Below are 15,843 nucleotides of genomic sequence, written 5' to 3' on the forward strand. Positions count from 1 at the left end.
CACTCTGAGGGATTCACCTGAAACATTTTCTAAATATAGAGTACAGCTGTTGAACAGGGAAGATGCAACCATTTCAAGATAATCAGTTTCTTCAACAGCAGCTCATCTGGTATCTTGTACAAGAGAAAGACAAAGTGCTTTCGTCCAATTCCCTCACAGCGCTGCCCAGCTACAGCTTGTCACTCAGAGCAAAGCAAGAGCCAGAACAGAGATACCCTACCTTATTTAGCCAGATGCAGTGCCCGTGAATGTCCCAGCTATACTCCATGCTGCTTGCAGCTATCTTCATGCACGTAAGGGTAAGAGTGAGCGTGGCAGGCAGCTGAGGCAGGAAGCAGCAGCCCCGGCGCTGCCGAAGCCCGCTGCACCAAGTGGTGCTGTCAGGGCTCCTCCGAACTGTGATGGAGAGTTTAAATGAGGGCAGGTCTCCTCTTCTCACCAAGGATAGAGGAGAAGGTGGCACCAGCGTGGGAGATGTGGGAAGCAGAGCGCCGCACAGCAGCAGCGCTCCTCAGGCGGAGCAAGCGGCTCCTCTGGGAATTAACACATCAAAGCCCGGGAAGCTCAACCCTTCGTCTTCCAACTGGAGCCTGCCCAGCTCCACCACACTGGCAGGGACCACAGAGCACAAACCGGTACCTTCACCTACCTGTGGGATAAACAGGAGGGAGTTTGCTTTTTTTAATAGGTTGTTAATTGGAGAAGCTGGAAGAACACATGTAATTCACACATAAGTGCCAAGGAAAAGAGGAAGGAAGAAATTGACTAAATGGTCCCTGATCTCACCAGTGCCTTGTCTCAATTTATGTTGTACTTCAAAACACACAAAATGCCACAGTAACAACTAACATTCGTCCCAGTGTTTCAGTTCCATTTTAACCAGTATCATCATCAGCATAACAAATCCTTACTATTTTTGACCACAGAGCCTAGCTCGCTGAGTCCCATGATTATCTAAAAAAGCACAGCTTTTATAACGAAGAAGAAATATTTACAACTAACGTTGACAGATTAAAAAAAAAAAATCTCAAAAACATGATGCTGAATAATCCAGAAGAAAAAAGAACAGAAAAGGCACAGAAACCACACTTTTTAAGCCAGAGGGATGCATTTTGGATTCCGAATTGTGATTTTTGAATTCTCTGCCATCAGGGCTGCCCTGTGCTCTTTTGCAGGACCACCCAGGTTGTTCTCACTGTTGATAAACTCAACTGCGATGCATGAATATGCCAAGTCAAGATGTGCTGTTAATGAACCCGTATCACCTTCCACTATTAAAAACACAGCAGCCTGGATGATCACTTTTAGCAAGAAGCAGGGTCCTGCATTTCAACTAGCTCTCTCATGAACAAAAAGTATTACTGGGAGGCTGTTTGTAATGGCAGACTGAGAGAACATCACAGGACTCCTTTCATATTGTAACTAGAGAAGAGATCTCAAACAGGTGTTTGGTTGTAAAACTTGCATGCCACACATTACCATAAGGACCTTTCAGTAGCTGAACTCAACATAAACACAAGCTGAGCCAAATGAATGTACTATACACCCACACTAAGACAATCAAACAACAAACTCTGGTTCGAAGACATTTTTTTCATGAATAAAAAATATGAGACAACTTCTGGCTAACCAAACCGCTTCCACAACTTGGGAATTGCTTTGTCTTCCAAATACGTTAATGTATCTTTGGAAGATTACAAGCTATGCTTATCCAGACAGGAAAACTCCTCTCAGAAACGTAATAACTCACTTGTATTAGCTCTCATTACTCCTTGCCACTCTTGGGAAGAATCAACTCATTGAAAAAGTGTTAAAATTTGAGGCTGGTCTGTCAGAGGACACTCTGGATTACACAAGACACTAGGGGACCACAGCTCACCCTATCATCTTCAGATGAGCTGAAAACGTACTTTGAGAAATCTTTAAAGGCTGTTAACTGTCTTTTATTTTAATGCTCTCATATTCAACTTACAATGCTACAGAAAGTCACTTCTGAAGCTAAAACCACAATTGCACTTGTTGCTATGGATCATGGTGAATTTTAAAGAAAAAGTATTATCCCAGCTCTGCAGTTCAAGGAGCGCTTAATTTAAAGAGGAGATGGCACACCACATGAACTTTAACAGGACATATATAAATGTTCAGATGAGGAGCTTGAAGAAACTGGCTGTTAGGTTTGGGAAGGGACTGTCCACCCACATGTAACCCTTTACTCTCCTTTTTAACAAGATCCAGTTGGTTTCTTCTTTCTGAGAAGGTTGTTTAATAAGTACATGTAGTATTTAAAAAAAAAAAAAAAAAAAAAAAAAAAAAAAAGGTCAAGAAAAACAACAACCAGAAATAAAAATGTCTCCTGTTTATTTAATCTGAAGAGAAAGTGAAGCAACATTCATGACTAGGAGCAAGATGTTTGAGAATTTTCCTTCAAGAGATAGATCTGTCAGCTTCTAGTTGCTGGAACTTTCAGCATCCCCAAAGCAATGGGGTTGCCTTGGTCTTGCAAAAGGCAGAATTTCAATTAAGATAGTATTGTTACTGGTAATGACATTACAGATCACTCACACATCTACATTCAGACCAGAAGCTCCACATCCAGAGTACAGCACATGTTTTATTAAACCACACATCATAATGTATTATGCACTTCTGTTGATCAGAAGAAATCTGAAAAGCCCCAAGACTTTGCAATAGTTGTGAGATCTGGCTATGGATTTCACAACTGGTCCCCAGAGAAAGCACGTAGTCCCAACACTTCAGACCTTAGAAAAGGCTTAAGTCCTTTTCCAGACTTTGAACAAATGGCCTAATTTCTAGTTTTAATCACAGCATTCACTTGCCACCCATTTGCACATAGAGATATGCATGATTTCAGCAAAGACATTTTTTTAGCTGTTGATGGACAACTGGAAATGTTGCAGTTACACCAGCTTATCTGTGCAAGACAAAGCTGCATTTGCAACTTCTCTGGAACTCCATAGTGGAAACCATCTGATCTCTCCTCACGGAAATGCTCTGCCAGATGTCCAGGCACTGTACGTGTGCTCTGGTGTCACGTGGCCATCTGGCATTCGCCATTTAAAAAAAGCAGGATAAGGCACTGTAACTCTTTAGTGCGTTTTGAGTGCTTGCACAGACTTCTCTAATGCCTGTCATGCACACTGTGAGGAGCAGAAATAGGTCACTGAGTGGCACAGGGACACAAGGCAGCCCATTCAGACGTGGTGAAATTGAATCCTCTGCCTTATTTTACAGAAGTGATCAACTCTGGGAGACTGCTGTCAGACACTTTTCCCAACTAGGGCATTGGCGGTTTCCCTTTGGAGGCCAGGAGAGGATTTTTCTCTTGTGACACACTGTTTGGCAGCAGCAAACACTATTTTTGTTTTCCTCTGAGACAGAGGAGACTTGGTTACGGCTTAGCTGGGACATCATACACCAGTTCTAGTGGATTTGAATAGTCTGGTAGATGCAACTTCTTCACGCGTGGAGGATTAAACCAATTCACACAAGGGAGGTGTTTTCCTTTCCTCTGTAAGGATGGGTGTTGTTGCAAACAGCCTTTCTGTAAATCATCAGGGCACTTCACCTAAAACCTGCCCTACTTAGATAGGGACTGATGACACTGGTGGCACCTGTAAATCCTACACTCTTCACCTACAGCACAGTACAAAGCCTAACTTTCAGTCTTCCTACTAGGGGTTTTAAGAGAGAGTATGTGGGAATAATTTGAGGCAGTCTGAGGAGAAACATGTATGGAATAGCTATTTCTGCTGTCTTTTGCAGAATCATTTTCAGTGCTCAGGTGGCACTAAAGTGAACAGCACAACAGAGCCCTTCCGCTTCCAGATTCAGCTCACTGCTACCATGAAAACCATTGCTGCCTAACTGCTACATGGTGATCCATGTCAAAGGGGTCTGAAGGATACTATTGCAGCTCCTAACAGCCAGGCGTTCCTAAATCACACATTTGCTGCCCCACAGGTCGACTGACCTTCACCTCACTAATCTCAGCAGACACTGCAGCCTCAAGCCAGGCTGTTGGGCTCCTTTACTCCAGAATAACACATGGTAGATCAGCATTGCTCAGTGTAGACTACCAATAACTATGCACCCCATGGGAAGAAGTTAATTTTCCAAGGCTGTTTATGTGGCATACGAGCACTTATTTATTTTTCAAGGCCATACTTGCATGAAAGCTGGTAAGTCCCTCTTTTTTCTGCTCCACACAGAGCAGAGACTAGTTACAGCGATGTTCACTGCTGTATGTTACAGGGTAAGGAAATGCTGATGCCAGCAAGATCTCTGCATTTTTTAAAGATCTGATTTGAATGTCATTCCTGCCTCCTCCTGATCTTAATGTTTACTGCCACACCAACAGCAGGGCTGTGATCTAAGTCGCATGGGAGTCAGTGGAAAAGCTCCCATGTGTTTCACAAAGTTTAAGGCATTTTCAGATGAGTAGTTCAGAGCAAAATAAAAATTATTTAAAAAAAGAAAAAAACACCAACAGAGCACTCTCCCCTCAAACCCTGCCATAAGAGTTGCACAAGCGAGCCAAGCCATGTTAACCCAGGTCCCTACCTCTTCCCAGGGTGCTGTGCCTAGCTTGTGTGCCGCTAGATGGCACGTCAGGTCATGCCAAGCCAACTGCAGCCTGACACCTGGTTGTGCTCCCAGGGCACAGGTTCTGCCGCAGCAGTGCTGGTAGGGCACTGGGGCCCCTCACAGAAAGCAGTGTGCCGGGCAACGTTGCATGCTGTAGCTGATCACCAAGATGAAACTGTTTATCAAGAGAAAAATGCATTGTGTAGTAGCTGTAGCTCCACGGTGAACAAACCCTTTCTGAGGGGAGGCGTGATGTCCACACGACAGGATCAGGTGACAGGTGGTTTCTCATCCTGATAGCTACTGGCTGTAGTGACGCATTGGGTGCAACACGGAGTCACCACAGTATGCCTGTCCAGTGTCAGACCTGTGTTCAACAGACCTGGCAACCCTCATTTCAGCAGTATGGCATCACCTTGGCCAACATCTTGGTGTGTCAGAGGAGGGGACGGACCAGGATGCTGCCACAGACAGATTTGGCAAAATCTGCAGAAGCACACAACTTCATCTGTTTTAACAGCCACAGACTGACTTAAACGCTGAAACACAGCCTCCAGAAATAAGCCTTGATTTCCTATTAGAGCTTCATTGAAATTTGTGCATACACAGGCCTCCACAGCAAGGCAAACTGCCACAAACCACGAGCTTTTCGTTTTTCGAGGTCTTTTCGTTGGCCCTGTAAAGAAGACACCAATCATAGGGCACCCAAAGGCCACACCAGTGGTTCATTAAAAGTGCTGCCATATAACTCACCTCCTGATAAATACATTTTATTTCCCAGTTTAGTCTTCAGGTAGCCTCCACTTTTGAATAATATTTGATTTTTGGAAAAAAAAAAAAAAAAAAAAAGGCTTGGGGAAAAGAACACCCTTATCAGGTATCTTTAAAACAGGGATAACAGAAACTAATAGATCCACAAACAGCAAATTGAAATATAGTTTGGTTTCAAGGTTAAAGGGATGCTGAGCATATACACCACTCAATTCTGTTATAAACCAGGTAAGGAAGTCCAATAGCAACCATAAAAAATATGCTGCCAAATACGCTTTTTAGTGAGAAGTTCATATTGAGAACTTTCTTTTTCCATTTAGGTGTCTGACTCCTATAAAGATAACTTTCCCCAACCCTCTGAGTTGAAACTCCAGTTATCGAAAAACTTCTGCTCACTAAAATGAGGCACAGTATACATCTAAGAAAGTGAACGCCAACCTGTTGCACAAAGTATTTAGGCAACAGCTCTTCTGCGACACCACTGTAGCATCTCCCAAATAAAACCCTGTACATTTGGTTCTTTGAAACCAACCCTAAAGCTTTCAAAGGCCCTGCATAAAACACAGGTGAAACGAGGCAAGACCATACCATTTGACTTTGGAGCCATTCAATCAGAGCCTCTGCCGTCGAGTCTGGGACCTGGCAGCGCAGCCCCTCTCTCTCGTCTGCTTCCATCATCTCCAGCAAGCCCCGCAAGTCCTCCACCAGGTGCAGTGCCCGCAGGCCCCCCATGAAGGGGGAAGTGGGGGACTGGCAGTCAAAAATGCCATTGGAGTATTCCAGTGCCTTTGAACCTGCATTGAACAAAACCACAGGGAGTGAGGCACAGGGCAAGCAGGTAGGACAGGCAGCCACAGGAGATGGACAGCAAGGATTAGAAGTGTCATGTGGCATTTGCTACTGGTAGGAATTGATCTCAACCAATCTTGGCACTGGTGCTGCATCCTGCCCCCTCCCTCCCCACACAGCACCCTACAATATGGAGGGGGCAAGCCCTTGCTGATGTATATTTGGAATTCCACCATCACTGGCAGTTTTAGTGGACAGGAGGAGGTGGGCTGATCTGACAGAAGATGCATGTGCCATAACAGCACCCAAGAGGTTGTGGCATGGGCTGGGCTTCCACTCCCAAGGATACATTGGAGGGTGAAACTATGCGGAGGGAACAGGCTCACGTGGTAATGCTTTGAGTCACCTTTTGGGGACTACATGACCCAAGTCAGACCCCAATGATTTCCAGAGGAAATAGTGCTGAGCACTTCTCGTGCAGAAATATGTTACTCTGCTCCAATGCACTGGATTTTTTTTTTTTATTTATTTTTTAAGAATATAGAGATATATGGAGACAAACAAAAAACCTAAATCACTTCTACAATGCAAAAATTTAATTAAATTAAAGCCCAACAGTTTAACATGGTAGCACTGACACCTGCATGTTAATAAAGAAAAAAAAAAAACCCTCTTATTTGCATAAACTCACAGTATTTGTGTTTGACCTATATTAGAAGTTGCTATATGTTAAGTAAGGAAGGGAACTACAAATTCAGGATTAAGGCTGATTTCAATCAACCCAGCTAATTCCAACTAGAATTTCACCATACTGATTTGTGACCTTAATACTGTAATGCCTCAGCACAGTCTTTCTGACAGAGCATCAGCTTTTGTACTGTCAACTTTGGGAAACTACAGAGCTATGCCATACATGCCCTGCCATGAACCTTCATTTGTCTTATCTGGGAAGCCAAAAATAAAAAGCAGGCATAATCCCCTTGGAAAAAAAAAATGGAGTGAAAAATCCCCACAAAAGCATAAGGCATGTTCAGACACATGGTTAAAGTCTGTGGTGACTTAAACATCCCAATATCACATTTTATTTTTGTTTTAAACCTCATCCTGCTATAACCAACTTCGGCTCTTGGAAACACAGATGCATGATCTGATCCAAGCAACAGTATCTACTTATAAGCTGTGACTTTAGAAATTTCCATATGTATTTTTATTCACTATGATCCATCTGAATCCACTTTACATGCATGCCTGATAAGTGTTCTTAATATCTTTGGAAAAATTGCATAGAAAAATTGTTGTTCAAGCAAAGCACAGACCGTATGTCTTTTTTTTCCCTCCCCTAAAGGAAATAATTTTAAATGTAACTATTAAAGACTTTATGACTGTGTTGCTACCCTTGCAGAATATTTTTCAGTTTGGGTAGCTGTTTGCATAGTGCTGCTGGAATAGGATTAAACTATTAACTTCTCGCTGCTTTGCTCCTCTGTGTTGTGCACTTACATTATTTTCTAACTCACTAGACTCAACTTAAAAAGCAGAAGTTGTATAATCTGCATTCCCTCTCCTTTGTCCACTTAAAATTTACAGGTACTTATAAAAAGCACTAATATTAAAGGCAGGTCTAAATGACATGCTTATACCCAGAGTATTCCAATTTTGAAAAAAGGAAAAATCAATTCATGTTTTAACTCTTCCAAGTTGAAGGAAATCCAGAATAGTTGATATTAGCCAACCTGTCTCTTCCTGCCATGCAGCAGCTCTTTAAACATACTCATGCTGGTTTGAAACGTGCCTTATCATTGGCTTTCATGGTGCTGCATGCACCAGCTGAACTGCATCACTCAGCCATTTTGAGCAGCATTTTGATTGAGGTTGGGAGGAAAACTACAATCCATTTAGCTGTGTCTGTGTGTGAAAGTCTGTGCAACCGTCCACTCTATTTATTTGTAATCTCTAAGCCATAAGGCAAGATGCCAAACACAATAACCAGCATATGACCTCCTCAGCCTGAAACTCTGCCTTCTGGGTACGAAAAAGGAGGACTGAACCAGTTAAATGAATAAGCAGCCCCAAGCATTTACCTGCTATAATGCCATCCATCTGTTCCAAAGCCGCAGCAAGCATGTCACTTGCATCACTCATCATCTTCTCTCTTCTTAGGGATGATCACCAGCTCCACCATAAGGAACCATAAAACACCAGTCGTGTGAGTTGGATCCAGAGCCTGAAGTCTACAATTCAATCTGCAAAAGAAAATTTAATTTTATTGCATGTTGTCTGAATTCAGACACCACCGTCGCTGGACCAGTAACAAAACTGAGGCCATTTGCTGATCACAAGACTGGGAGATGTTCATTACCAGTCATGAAATGGCATTTTGAAGAAACAAAGCACCAGCTTAATGACCCAGGGCCTACTTTTGGTCAGCTTGTAGCCTACAGGTCCATGCCACTGATGAGGCATCCTGCAGAGCATTTCAGAAACCCTAGATGGCACTTCAGAGAGCCACACACAGAAGACACAGGCCTTCTAATGCTAACAGGAAGCAGCAACTCAGCAATAAACCAAGTGTCTCTCTGTTGTATTTTTGTTCCCCGTGAATTTTATGGTATGGAAGGAAAGTCTGACTGTTCGCCCAAGTTCTGGATATCTGACAATCCAGAAGTCCTGGCTGCGCAGCCATTTGCCTATAGGCAGGGTATCTCAAATGCCCAAGACTCGAAGGAAATTGCATGTGTGCACGGTACATCCCCCTGAAGACATCATTCCCACCTTAGCAGAGACTCACACCAAAACGCTGCATCTGATCTCACTCCAAAGCTCCTGAAGGCCAGATCTGGTCCCTGGAGAAGTATTTCCAGTAGAGACTGGAAAAGCCAGCCTGCCCAAGGCACTGCCTGCGTGGGTGAATTAGCAGAGCCAACATCCCAGTGGGACCCATGAAGAGAGCGCTATTATGAGTTAAGCACGTGCTTCAGTACTCGTCCGAGCTGTGGCTGCAGAGGGCAGAGGTGCAGCAGATCCTTCCCACACAGCACAATGGACACATGAGCCCCTGAAAACACCCAGATTGCTATGGATTTCATCTGGGACAGGCGAGACTACATCTGCTCTAAATACAGTTACAGAACAAAGATAAACAAACACCGGGAAGGAAAACTTGCTTTAACCTTTTGCATACCCTGCCATTTGGTTTTTGCACTAGGCCACATTGCTGCTGACATTTGCCCCAACATAAGCAATTGATAAAGTTGTTCACAGTATCTCTGGCATAAGTCCTGGAATAGAGTCTACTAAAGCATCAGAAATACATGTTATAAATTACTATGCATCAGAAATACATGTTATAAACTGAATTTTCCCTCCTACGAGTCACCTAATTGGTCTGACCCAGCTGGAAGATATCTCTTACTGGAGGCTGCCTACTAGCTTTGCTGAAATGCTAGCCCTGAAACATCAGCAAACATTTCATCTTCTAGATCAAAACTTTTTTTTTTTTTTTGCATAAAGCAGGTCCAAACACTAAGACAATTTTTGAATGACAGCACAGGCTAATGCAGTTTTGGCAAATGCCTTGCTCTATTTATTTAGTTGCCAGAGTTATAAAAGCCAAAAGAACTTCAAAAAGTGAAAGCACCTGGAAGTGAAGGTGTTGCAAAACTACAAATGTGGTAGCACCACAATTGGCAACTTGAACCTTCAAAGAGGCAGACCTTGATTTTTAAAAACTTAAAGCAGGAGAATGCCTGCATAATATGCAGCTCCTGCAAGATATTTCATCTAGTGTCTCTATGTCTGATTAAAAAAAAAAAAAAAAAAAAAAAAAAAAAAAGAGTAGCAAACTCAGTTTTTGAAAAGGCATTCACCAGGACAATTCTGAACACAGTCTTGTCCCTTTTCTTTTAGGATTTCCTAGTTCTGATAACCAGGTCCTGCTAAAACATAGCAAATATAGTTATTTATGAACGAAGAATATGAACAACCTATGCTGGATTTCTCTCTGAAGGCAAAGAGCACAAAGAGAAGCCCAGGACTGCTGCTGCCCTAGACAAAATGCTGATTCCTTGCAGCTCTAAGTGGAAAAGGGCCAACATCACAGGGCACCCACAAACTCACAACAGCCTATTAATAAATGGGAATTGGAAGTGCCCACGATCCCCCCGATGTGCATAAATACCTGATGGGAGGTAGTGAAGAAGACAGAGCCAGGCTCTCCTCTGTGGTGTCCAGTGACAGGACAAGAAGTGATGAGCACAAATAAAAACACAAGAAATTCCTCTGAAATATTTTAGCTGCAGGCTCAAAACGTGTTAAGGAACAGAGTGCTCCCTTATTGTATCACATCTGCTCACAGCACACCCCTTGTTTCTCACCTTGTATTTAGGAAAAAAATTAACTGTGGGCAAGGAACTGCTAATTTCACAGAATCGTCTAGGTTGGAAGAGACCTCAGGATCATCAAGTCCAACCTCTGACCTAACGCTAACCAGTCCTCCACTAAACCATATCACTAAGCTCTACATCTAAATGTCTTTTGAAACCTCCAGGGATGGTGACTCAACCACTTCCCTGGGCAGCCCATTCCAATGCTTAACAACCCTCTCAGTAAAGAAGTTCTTACTAAGATCCAACCTAAACCTCCCCTGGCACAACTTTAGCCCATTCCCCGTCGTCCTATTACTGGGCACATGGGAGAATAGACCAACCCCCACCTTGCTACAGCCTCCTTTAAGTTATCTACAGAGTGCAATAAGGTTGCCCCTGAGCCTCCTCTTCTCCAGGCTGAACAACCCCAGCTCCCTCAGCCGCTCCTCATAAGACTTGTTCTCCAGACCAGCTTCCTTGCCCTTCTCTGGACTCTCTAGAGCACCTCCATGTCCTTCTTGTAGTGAGGAGCCCAAAACTGAACACAGTACTCGAGGTGAGGCCTCACCAGAGCCAAGTACAGGAGGACAATCACTTCCCTAGCCCTGCTGGCCACCCTGCTTCTTACACAAGCCAGGATGCTGTTGGCCTTCTTGGCCACCTGAGCACACTGCTGGCTCATATTCAGCTGACTATCAACCAACTCTCCCATGTCCTTCTCCACCAGGCAGCTTTCCAACCACTCATCTCCCAGCCTGTAGCTCTACTTGGGGTTGTTGTGCCCCAGGTGGAGGACCCGGCACTTGGCCTTGTTGAACTTCATACAGTTGGCCTCAGCCCATCGGTGCAGCCTATCCAGATCCTCCTGCAGAGCTTTCCTACCCTCGAGCAGATCGACACACGCACCTAACTTGGTGTCATCTGCAAACTTACTGAGGGTGCACTCAATCCCCTCATCCAGATCATCGATAAAGATATTAAAGAGGACTGACCCTAGCATCAAGCCCTGGGGGATGCCACTAGTGACTGGCCTCCAGCTGGATTTGACTCCGTTCACCACAACTCTTTGGGCCCAGCTACCCAGCCAGTTTTTAACGCAACAAAGCGTACACCAGTCCAAGCTGTGAGCAGCCAGTTTCTTGAGTAGAATGCTGTGGGAAATTGTGTCAAAAGCCTTACTGAAGTCAAGGTAGACCACATTCACAGCCTTTCACTCATCCACCCAGCGTGTCACTTTATCAATAGAAGGAGATCAGGTTCGTCAAGCAGGACATGCCTTTCATAGACCCATGCTGAATGGGCCTGATCGCCTGCTTGCCCTGCAAGTGCTGCGTGATGACACTCAAGATAATCTGCTCCATGAGCTTCCCCGGCACTGAGGTCAAACTGACAGGCCTATAGTTCCCTGGGTCTACCTTCCGGCCCTTCTTGTAGATGGGTATCACATTTGCTAGCCGCCAGTCAACTGGGACCTCCCCTGACAGCCAGGACTGCCAATAAGTGATGGTAAGCGGCTTGGCCAGCTCCTCTGCCAGTTCTCTCAGTACCCTCGGGTGGATCCCATCCAGCCCCATTGACTTGCGTACATCCAAGTGCTGTAGTAGGTCGCCAACCATTTCCTGGTGAATTATGAGGGCCACATTCTGCTCCCCATCCCCTTCCACCAGCTCAGGGTGCTGGGTAAATTTACACTTCCACAATAAAGGCACAGTTCAGAGAAACAAAAAAAAACACCCTCTACCCTTCATCCAGGCACAGTCACCCGTCCTGTTTCTACATCCTTGCTTTTCCTAAACAAAGGTTGTCTGTGGTTATCAAAAATCCTTAAGACAGCTGTACTGAGGAGAGCCACAGTGGCAAACAGTGGCACGTACAGCATCCAGGAGTCCTTCAACATTCACCCCACTGTCACCTTGCCCTACCTCCAAGGCAGGGGAGATGTCTGCCTGGGCAGGGCTTCCTCCCCTGCCACAACAAAAGCAGCTGCACCCCCAGGAGCAACAGTGAGAAATTTTAAGATAAAATTTAGTGAAGCAAGACCACGAAATCACACTGCTCTCCAAAGTCTTCCACCATTTGTGGAGGGTCTGTTAGCAGCCAGAACGATGCCACAGCTGAGAAACTTGGAGGCAAAAGAAAAAAAAAAGAAAAACAATCAAACAAACAAACAAACAAAAAACCCCTAACCCAAACAGCTGGAGATGACGCAACAAGATCCCATTTCCCCAGCTATTTGGTCCTAAAAGTGGTCATTGAAATCTAGTCTAGAATGGCACATCCTGCTCTGGCCACCTTCCCAGCACAGTACATCACATCTAGTAGTCAGGAAGTAAAAACACTGCGATAGAAAAATATATTGAAGGCATACTTCCCCGGTAAGGGCAGAGAATTGCTTTTATCCTTTGCACACCATCACCAGCATGCAGGGAGCGGATGGGCAGGGAGGAAATCAAAAGACCTCATACACCAGCAGACTAAAGAACCAAACTGCACAGAACAAGAAAAGACAACAAACTGCAGGAGGAAGAGCATAGAAAGGGGAAGTGTGGAGAGAGTCAAAGAAATGCAATTATTAGACAGAAGTCTTTTGTGGAGTATAGGAAAGGACAATACTGAAACACCAGTGGATTAATCACTGCACCTACAGAAGGGAACCAACTTCACAAAGCTTCAGAGTAGCTCATGCTGAACATTAACAGAACTAACCTTTCCTGTTAAATATTTTCCTTTATTTGCTTTGCTTTTTATGACTCTGGTCTAATAGAAATAAAACCTAGCAGAAAACTCAAAGATTTCTTTTTCCTTTTACTTGCAGTGACTAAAGAAAACAAGAGTCAGAAATGAGTGAAAAGCCATCTTGAAGAAGTACACTGAAGTTCCTTAAGAAAATAAGGAATAGCTAATATTTCAGATGATTAGCAGTTTCAATTCCTTTCATTCACAAAAGCAAGAAGAAACAAAAAGGTAAATCCTTTTAACAAAGGTAGATCTATGACACGGCAGATGAACAAGAAACCACAGTACACAAAGAGACAGCGAGGCAGACATGAAATCCACCCCTGGCAGAATACCACTGAGAGCACACCTGGAAGGAAAGCACTGACAGTGCCCTGACAGACCATTTAAAATAAGTTTCCCCTTGCTTTTCAAGAAAATGAAGACTTACCTTCCTTATTCCTTCAGTGCATACACAACCAGTGCTAGCTGGGGCAGGGGGCTGTTCAGTTGTTTTTCTAAAGAAGCAGATCCCTCTTCTAGGGCTCACAGCTGAATACCTTGGTCATGCTGACAAGGATGAGCACTGCTTCAATGAGGCTATATTTACAATCCACCATTAAAAAACAAAAACAACAACAACAACAAAACCACAACAACATACAAATGCAGTTATCTCCACTATCAGTTGCAATCAATCTTGTTGCTGACACCTCTATTGCATCCCTGGCTGTTAGAGAGATGATGTTATTTGGTCTTACTTGTTTAATGTTCTCTCCTCTGGTCCTGACACACCGGCCTGGTTGCTAGGGCTATGCTGTTCACTTTTCAGTAGGTGGAGATTTTTTATTTTTATTTTTGAATAAACCCTCTGGCTACAGTGCTAGCAAAGATATATTCCAAATGATTTACAGAGGAAACAAAACACTGCCCTGCAAATAAATCCAAGGAAAGCTATAAAAACAAAGGGCTTTCGAGCCCTGTGAATAGGAACTGCAGTCTGCTGGATCCAAACAGAAAGCTGCCTGAATATGGATTTCAGAATCTGATATGTAATGAAGATGGCAGACCTTAAAAAAAAAAAAGTACTTTAACATTTTACATATGTAGGAAATTGTGTCCCCACCCAGGGGCTCCCTCTTTCTTAGATCAAACAACACACCCTGAGTCTTGTTTGACATCAAGACTCTGGGTCTTCAGGGACATCATATCCCTGATGTGATATGAGGCATCAGGGACAGCATATCCAAGCCCAGGATCCTCTAAAATTATTTTTTAAGGTTCGCTGAGCTGAGGAGAATCAGCTACATCCCAGGAGGTCCAAAAGCTGCAAGGACACAAATGCACTAATTGCAGCCCCTCCAGGGAAGGGTAAGGTCTGGCCTTTTCATCCCACTCACCCTCATCTGTGCACACACGCTCTGTAAACATTCAGCAGTTGGAAAGAAGGCATCAGCTACAGATTATTCTTATGAAATGATACAATAAAATGGATGACCAGAGTTTCACAGCTCTCCCAGTGCTACATAACAGTCTTTAAAGTCGGAAATTTTAATACGCTGAAATGGAGTATTTTGATTAGGATTTGTCTCTGACAGCTATAGAGAATAAAAAAGAACCCTGAGGAGGTGGCTATTCTCCTAGGAGTCTGCCACAAGAATGCAATAAAAAAGTCCACAAATTACAGCCATCTTTTACGGGGAGGGTGGGGGGAGGGGGAAGAAACAGTACCACAGCAGAACCAAGATCTCTAATTTCACTTTGCTGTAAAAATTAATGTCAATTAGTCTCACTCCTGCATCTAAGAGATGACTGTGCGAGAGGTCTGAAGCATCTTCTGGATTTGCCTCTCCTACTTTGCAACACAAAACCAATACAACCTTAGCAACTAATTTCTACAAGGTGAGGCTCTATTCCATGAAAAAAACTGTCATTTCACGCACATAATCACACTATTTGTGCTCTTACTTGCTGGGCAGAAAAGAAACACGAACACAGAGCAACTTATTTGCAAAAAACATTTCAATAATTAGTAAAAATTGCCTTAAATGAATTTGATCTAAATCTCTGGCATAATTTCTCATGGGATGTTTTGAATATATTCAACTACAGTGCAATCTGTCAGCAAATTAACACTTAATAATGAATATAATCAGCTAATTTACAATAGGGGTATTAACATTTCTGTTAAAAAGCAGACTTCGTTTTATATGTTCCAGGACCGAAAAAAAATTAAAAAGAAAATGGATCCTGTCAAATATGCTGCTCTGACATTTTACAAGATAAGAAGAGATGAAGTTTAAAAAGTAAAATAAGAAAACGCTGTACATATCTTATCAGGAACACTGTGGAGAAGAATCTTAACATGAGGCAGGCACAAGAAAGTAGTTATGTCCTAGATTCAGTCCAAAACATGTTCCAAGCTGTGTTACAACCTGTGCCCGGAGCAGGAATAACAGAAGACAACCACATCCCCTATGCTGTGTCAAACACACAAAATGACGAGAAGCTCTTGGAGACTGCAGATCATCTGCCAGGAGGCTGCTGGCATGGCTGCTGGCAGCAAACCCCATGGTCTCACCTGGGCACATGGCGTGAG

General features: G+C 43.6%; 1 protein-coding gene across 9 annotated transcripts in view; it reads right to left on the reverse strand.

Annotated features, from left to right (window-relative positions):
* Positions 1–15,843, reverse strand: part of PPFIBP1 (PPFIA binding protein 1) — a 110,832-nt gene that overhangs the window by 43,765 nt on the left and 51,224 nt on the right. For all 9 annotated transcript variants that reach the window (XM_032181657.1, XM_032181631.1, XM_032181640.1 and 6 more), the window contains exons 2-3: positions 8,247–8,408; positions 5,965–6,170 (exon numbers count right to left, since the gene is read on the reverse strand). In XM_032181657.1, the coding sequence (XP_032037548.1) occupies positions 5,965–6,170; positions 8,247–8,310 (270 nt within the window). In that variant the 5' untranslated portion in view covers positions 8,311–8,408. The remainder of the gene's footprint in view (positions 1–5,964; positions 6,171–8,246; positions 8,409–15,843) is intronic.

The sequence above is a fragment of the Aythya fuligula genome, chromosome 1 (assembly GCF_009819795.1).
Source record: "Aythya fuligula isolate bAytFul2 chromosome 1, bAytFul2.pri, whole genome shotgun sequence".
Lineage (NCBI taxonomy): Eukaryota > Metazoa > Chordata > Aves > Anseriformes > Anatidae > Aythya > Aythya fuligula.